This window comes from Pinus tabuliformis, chromosome 2_2 (genome assembly GCF_031772625.1).
Source record: "Pinus tabuliformis cultivar Carrire ecotype Pingquan chromosome 2_2, CPIR1, whole genome shotgun sequence".
NCBI classification, from domain to species: domain Eukaryota; kingdom Viridiplantae; phylum Streptophyta; class Pinopsida; order Pinales; family Pinaceae; genus Pinus; species Pinus tabuliformis.
In genome coordinates this window covers 804,972,826-804,980,211 of record NC_142300.1, presented here as the reverse complement: position 1 = coordinate 804,980,211, position 7,386 = coordinate 804,972,826, and the positions used below count along the sequence as shown (strand labels likewise).

General features: G+C 34.6%; 1 protein-coding gene across 1 annotated transcript; it reads left to right on the top strand.

Annotated features, from left to right (window-relative positions):
• The first annotated feature begins 1,826 nt into the window (after positions 1-1,826).
• On the top strand, positions 1,827-6,741 carry LOC149195406 (amine oxidase [copper-containing] gamma 1-like). The gene is made up of 5 exons (XM_089405248.1): positions 1,827-3,452; positions 4,701-4,814; positions 4,922-5,371; positions 5,672-5,769; positions 6,164-6,741. Exons 1-5 carry the CDS (start codon positions 2,133-2,135, stop codon positions 6,366-6,368), a joined length of 2,187 nt encoding a protein of 728 aa, XP_089261374.1. The 5' UTR covers positions 1,827-2,132; the 3' UTR covers positions 6,369-6,741.
• The last annotated feature ends 645 nt before the right edge of the window (positions 6,742-7,386 follow it).

Genomic DNA, 7,386 nt, shown 5'->3' with positions numbered 1-7,386 from the left:
TTATTAAATCAAAATTGCAATTGATTACATTTAATTGAATCCATTTATGGAATCCTTCCTTCCAACGACTGTATATATGTGTGTGTGTGTGTGGACACACTCATCTTTTAATTATATGTTTTGAAATAATATTCAAGGTACATATTATGATTTTTTGGGATTTTTTTGTTGTAGTAATTTTATTAATAAATTAAAATTACAATGCATCAAATTGAATGGACTTGAATCTATTTATTGTTTTTATTAGTTTTTTAATTAAATCGATATTATGCTTTATTATTATTATTTTTTGATTTAATACTTTATGTTCTACAACATTGCATCATTTTCTCTATATTACAGGGTCAAAATAGCTCTAGATACAACCAATCTATGTCCATCTTAACTCTGAATCTACCAAGCATTGAGAGAGATCAAGTCTCTTTTCACTCTAAAAGAAGTTTAGATGTCAAAAGATTTGATCCCTATCGATGCTTTGTAGATCCGTAGTTAAGATAGATTATGGTGTTTTAATTATTAATTATAATTATGATTATTACTTTTGTGTTTATTTATTTTTATTTTTATGTAATTTGACCAAGTCAAATGTTAAATATGACATTATATTACAACATCTTTACCATAATTAAGTTTTTTTTGGAAGAAATTATATCATAATTTAAAACTTTGAAACCTCTAACAAACAACTTAAAAAATGATTAATTCCAAAAATATTATCAAAATCAATATGAATCACAAAAAACTAAAATCAATCAATTTAAATTTCATAAATAAAAATACTCTATTATAAATTTTATGATTTTAAAAATATTAAAAATAAAATAAAACATATATAAATAAATTCATTTATTAATATTCTTCAAAATCATTTTAGATGTATAAAACCAAACTTATCAATGAAAAATGTATCAAATTTTATTTTATTTGACATTTTATATATATATATATAATATATATAATCACTCCAAATTTCAATATATTAATATATTTTATCTTTAAATATCATAAATTTACTTTTTTTTATTAATTATTTTAACTATCATTAAAGACTATTTTGATAATAAACAATATATATATATATATTAATTATTTTGAATGTAAAAAGAAATAGTTTTACATTCAAAATAATATATATATATATATATATATATTCAAAATAATATATATATATATATATATATATATATATTTTTTTTTTTTTGGTTATTCTCAAAATAACTTTTAATGATAGCTAAAATAATTAATAAAATAAATAAATTTATGATATTTATAGATAAAATATATAAACATATTCAAATTTGGAGTGATTTAATTTTCTAATTATATTTTCACGGAATATAATTTGGCTTTACAGAATGAGTTTTTAAGTATTCAGCATGTTTAATTCTCAGTCATGGAAGTCGATTTAAAATTTGGCAAAATTCCCCAAAATTCTACTCAAACTTTTGACATAATTCCATAATTCTCATCAAATTTGATTGAAAAAACGGCCATGTTTACAAAATTAGCTTTACCTGTTGCACTTTGCTTCCCCAAAAGTCAAATCCGCATAGTAGAAATCTTCTACCTGTGTTCCTGTCAATGGAATAGTAGGTGTATCGATTATGACATCACATCCATGTGGATAACAATTCCATTGACTGGAAAATAAATAAGGCAATTTAGAAAAAAAGGAAAATGAAAAAAACAATTTATTAAAAGGCTTTTCCGCCCATAAATGAGCACAAAATCTAAAGATTCCAGAGCAAAATCCAGATAGAATCTCCACCTGGCATGAATCATGAATATACTTGGGTGCTGGGGTGCACCAGTGGTAGTTATTTTAGCCTGGAGAGCTCTTAGCCATAGTTTTATGTTACCAAATTTGTCTTCGTGCACGAAAATCTTGCCACATAGTAGTAAGTGGTATTAGTGCAAGTTGATGTGGAACTTGTTATATAACAGGCTTTGTACTTCCAAAACGTAAGCAGAAGCCTTTGGGTATGGCAGATACCATTCCCCATAGCAAGCCCAAGAGCTTATTGCAGCAGATAGTTTAGTTAATTAGCCCTAGAAGCCCAGAAACCCAATATGATTGCATAGGTACAGAGATCCAGCAAAGTTCTGCAGTATCATCTGTTAGCCTGTAAGCCATGGATTTCACAACTTACCTTAGATTCCTGTTTATTCTCACGGGATCCTTGCTGCTGGTGCTTTTTGTTAGGACTTGGGTTCGTTTGCCTTCTCAGGCAAAGGTTGAACTGGATTGCTCTGAATATGGGTCCTGGTGCACCTTTAAGAACAGTGTTTCAGGCAGCAGTAATGGTGTTTTTATTCAGAAAGGCAAGCCTAAGCCGCAGCAGAAAGTTGATCACGAAAAAGAAGTTGCAAAGCATCCATTGGATCCTTTGACCGTTCAGGAGATCAAGAAAGTCCAGAAGATCGTGCAGCAGTCCTCAATTTTCAATCATGGTAAGTTTGCACTTCACTCTGTGGTCCTAGAAGAGCCCCCAAAAGAACAAGTCCTTTTATGGAAGGCAGGAAGTAGCCTTCCAAGCAGGAAGGCTGAAATAATAGCTTGGGCTAATGGGCATGCTTATAAACTCATTGTAGACCTTGCATCAGGCAAGATTGTTGACAATCAAATCAGTCATGAAAATGGGTATCCTGCTATGACAATGGAGGATATGACTTCGGCCGTCAAGGTGCCTCTGAAAAGCAAACAATTCTTAGAAATTATAGGGAAGAGAGGGGTTAACGTAAGTGACCTTTCATGCCTGCCTATTTCTCTGGGCTGGTTCGGAGCTGATGAAGAAGGCAGGAGACTGATAAAAGTTCAGTGTTATTCAAGCGCAGGGACAGCAAATTTCTACATGAGACCCATTGAGGGTCTCACAGTTTTAGTTGATCTGGATTCTAATGAGGTATTGAAAATCACAGACAAAGGAAAAGATATTCCCTTGCCAAAGGCAGAGGGTACAGACTATAGACTGTCTGCCCAGAGGTATCCTTTGTTGCCCCCTCTTAATCCTATCTCCATTGAGCAGCCCAAAGGTCCCAGCTTTAAAGTTGATGGTCATCAGGTCAAATGGGGAAGTTGGGAGTTCCATCTCAAGCCTGATCCTCGTGCTGGAGTGATCATATCACAAGCAGCTATTAAGGATCCAGACACTGGAAAACTGAGGAGGGTTTTGTACAAGGGTTTCACCTCCGAGCTCTTCGTGCCTTACATGGACCCTAGTGATGCTTGGTATTTTAAGACCTATATGGATGCAGGTGAATATGGATTTGGACTGACTGCTATGTCTCTTGATCCACTCAATGACTGTCCAAGAAATGCCTACTACATGGACGGGGTCATGGCTAGTGCCGATGGAGCACCTTATGTAAGACCTAACATGGTATGCATATTTGAGCGATATGAAGGCGACATAGCTTGGCGCCACACAGAGTGTCCAATTTCAGGCATGGAGGTAAGTTGTTTTGTGTTTCTTGAAATTTCTTTCCTATTTCACACAGATTAAGATAAATTCCATTATATAATGTTTGCTTCCAAACTTGCACTTAAGTCTTGTATGTAGTTTTGCTGAGACTAACTTGGACTACCATCAACTAAGCTCATAGGCTTTCGGTCTCTGTCTCCAACTTCTCTATCTCTACAGATATTCTTTGGCCTTGGATGCTAGAAGAGATGGTTTTGTTTCAAGATAGAATAGAAAATGTTTTCTTTCTCCTCCCGCTTTTTGTATTCATCGCTATTTGTCTGGTTTCTTTCCCTTTAAGATACTTTGGGTTATACCCTTCTTGTTTATTAGACCATATGTCACAGGGTTGGTCAAATTTCAACTTCGAGGTTCAAAATTTGGGGAAAAAGTTTTGAGGTCCGATGAACTTCATTGAATTTCATAGTCATTGATGAAGTCCATAGCTCAAGCTCATAGTCTTGTGTCACAATTCAGACTTGTAATCTATCATTGCAGTTTCCAAGTTCATGATAACATTTTTGATATTTATTGATGTTAATTTCTTCCCATTTTATGTTATATTTCATTTTAAAATAAATATAGACAATATATATATAAATCTAATGGCAAACCTCATCTGAACCTCATCATAAGAACTAAAATTTCAAATTTGAGGTGAACCTAATCATGGTCAAACCCAAACTCAAAGCCAAACCATGTGACTTAGGACCATTTAGGGAGGAGCTGCTTTTGCATTCCTCTTGCTCTTATTCCAGGGCTTTATAATTTGAGCTCCGTTGACTTCTTTTAGGATTATAGTCTTGTTTTCTATAAGCCTGCTTTCTCCATAAATGTGTCTTCTAACTTTTTTTGATCCACGTGACTAGGAATTATTTCAGGAAGTATCAAATCTGCACGGACAGAGTATAACTTATGGCAGTAATGAATATCCATATACAGACTAGACTTAATATCGATACACCTCATGTTTGGTTGTCCATATGTGTCCTTCCAGTCTCCGTAAAGGAAGTTAGGATGGGTAAGATTAGGTCGCTGTTTGGTGCTCAGTAACAAGCTCCTTGGCATTTAGATGTGTGCTTGGCACTAGTAGTATAAACGTTGAAAAATATTGCTGCTTTTGTTTGCACTGGCATATTGTTTCCTTGGCACTTGTATAAACGTTGAAAAAGTTTCATGTTTTTGTTTGCACTGGCATATTGTTTGTATTACTAATTTGTGAAATCTATTGTGTGACAGATTCGAGAAGTCAGACCAAAGGTTACTTTAGTAGCCCGCATGGCAGCATCTGTTGCAAACTATGATTATATTGTGGATTGGGAATTTCAGACTGATGGCCTTATCAGAATTAAGGTAGGAAACTCTGAAATCCTTTCTTGAAGAAGCAACTTGTCAAGTTGTTTTCACTCAAAGGGTATATTAGAAGGGCTAAGCTTTTGACCATTTTATTTGGCACACAGGTTGGACTAAGTGGGATCTTGATGATCAAAGGTACAAAATATGAGAATGTTAACCAGATCAGATCCCAGGACGAACTTCATGGGACTTTGCTGGCTCAGAATATAATTGGTGTCATCCATGACCATTATGTTACGTTCTACCTGGACATGGATGTTGATGGTACAGACAATTCCTTTGTTCAGGTCAAGATGGCCAAGCAAACGGTGAAGAATGGACAAACTCCAAGAAAAAGTTTTTGGAAAGCAGAGAGACACGTAGCCCAAACAGAGAAGGATGCCCAAATTAAGCTGAGCCTCTATCAGCCATCTGAATTTCATGTTATCAATCCATCAAAGAAGACAAAGATTGGCAATCCAGTGGGATATAAAGTTGTCCCAGGCGGCACTGCTGCAAGCTTGCTCGATCACAATGATCCTCCTCAGCTCCGAGGGGCCTTCACTAACAATCAGGTTTCGATTTGGATGCCCTCAAAGCTCGACTATTTTTTGTTGTTGAAATTCACACTAAATAATAAAATAGATGTCACACATGTCAGTGAAGTGAAATCTGCTTCAAAATTTGACCATACCCATTTTATGCCGGTTTAAAGTTAAGCCACACACGGAAGTAGTTACAGATCAAATGAACATGCGCATATTGGATTGATCACACCTATATTTTTTGACAATTAATTCTGAATTTATGGGGCAAATGTAATTCTTAATATTTCATTCTGGACTACACTGTAACAAAGGATTTGTTTTCATCAGATATGGGTCACTCCATATAACAAAAGCGAGGAGTGGGCAGGTGGGCTATATGTTTACCAAAGCAAAGGAGATGACACTCTGTCTGTATGGTCTAACAGGTAAGTACTTTGATGCAATCCCATGAAAGTCTGTAAATATTATTATAATTTTATTACTTTCAAAAACTGAGCTTGTTCAAAGATGAAAGAGTTCATTTTTGCACAATTCTAAAATGATTGAAATTTTATTTCATTTCATGGTCAGAAATTTATGCTCACTGGATCTGTTATGCACCTAGAAATATCAAGATACTTGAGGTGCCAATCTCATTGTTTTTGCACTCATAAAGACTATTTTAACTATACTTAACTGGGTGCGAAAACATTGAAATTTTCACCTTGAATTTTTTGATACCTCTCGGTGCATAATAGTTGCAGACTTTGGGAAGTTAAGTCCAGCAAGTGTACTGTCAAAACCATCTGATAAAACTTGTCATAATGTTGTCTCTGCCAGGAACCGTAATATTGAGAAGAAAGACATTGTGCTCTGGTACACATTGGGCTTCCATCATCTCCCCTGCCAAGAGGACTACCCAATCATGCCGACAGTGTCATCAAGTTTCGATCTGAAGCCTACAAATTTTTTCGAAAGCAATCCTATCTTGAGGACTGCACCCAACTATGAGAAGGATCTTCCCACATGTGCAGCTTTTAGCTGAGTGAACATCCATACTATATCGCCATGTTTTAAAACTAGTATATCAGTCAAATTTAGTTTTGACTTATGGGGGACCCATGATATACATTCTTGTTCTCCTCCTTAAATATCTGCCAGTTAGCACAAGTAGATGTATCAACTAAACTGTAAATCATAGCATGTGCATCTTAGAGGAATTTAGTTATATCAGTGTCAAATATCATCAATGAAACTTTCTTTTCGATTCTGGGACCTAAATATCTACACTGAAGACATTGCAGGATTACTGTGTATGATACAGTATGTACAGTGGGCTTCACAAGAATATCCTTGCATCCAAAGATCTATGTAAGATTGTCATAATTGTCTACCTGTGTTTATTTTAAGTTGAGAAATCTGGTATTTGCAGTGTTACTAAAGCTTGTCATAAGGATTAGGGTAGATCCATATTAGCTATGATGTATTCAGTGTTAGAACGATCAAAAGCCTTTTAGTGTAAACCAGAATATTTTGTGCTTCATAGTTTTTGATCTCTCAACGTTGAATAATTCGAAGTTAAAATGAACAGAGAGTAGTTATTTTAGTTCGGTGGGCTGATGTGTCTATGTATATTTATATAGTTTACACAAAGTATCAGGGATCTCTTCCATCCAAGATATATAGCACCTTCTTTCTGTCGAGGTAATTCATATAAATAGTGCAAGGATTATATTAATGTCATTAATGCCATAAAGGATTTATGTGGCATCTTTTCACTACACTCTCACTTGATTATTTCAAGCTTGGAAAACGATCGTTTTCCTATGTTTTTCCTTGTAGCCATAATTGTATTTGTGTTGAATTCCTTACAATTTCATTTACTATGAAATATAATGATCTTTAACAAAATCAAAGTCAATGTTTAAAAACTCTGCAGGGGAATACCATGCTTTTGAATGTCATCTAGTAGCGAGATGTGCGTGTTAACACTGTGCTAACTGAGACTCTATTGAGTGGCTAGTCTACTCAATCATGTCTAGATTAGGCCAGAAATTCTTGTT

Bases quoted from the DNA above. Each gene is read 5' to 3' on its own strand.
- LOC149195406 (XM_089405248.1), top strand. From the start codon at position 2,133: ATGGATTTCACAACTTACCTTAGATTCCTGTTTATTCTCACGGGATCC. The intron at 4,815-4,921 runs GTAGGAAACTCT...TTTGGCACACAG, and splicing joins ATGGCCTTATCAGAATTAAG to GTTGGACTAAGTGGGATCTT. The intron at 5,770-6,163 runs GTAAGTACTTTG...TGTCTCTGCCAG, and splicing joins CTGTCTGTATGGTCTAACAG to GAACCGTAATATTGAGAAGA.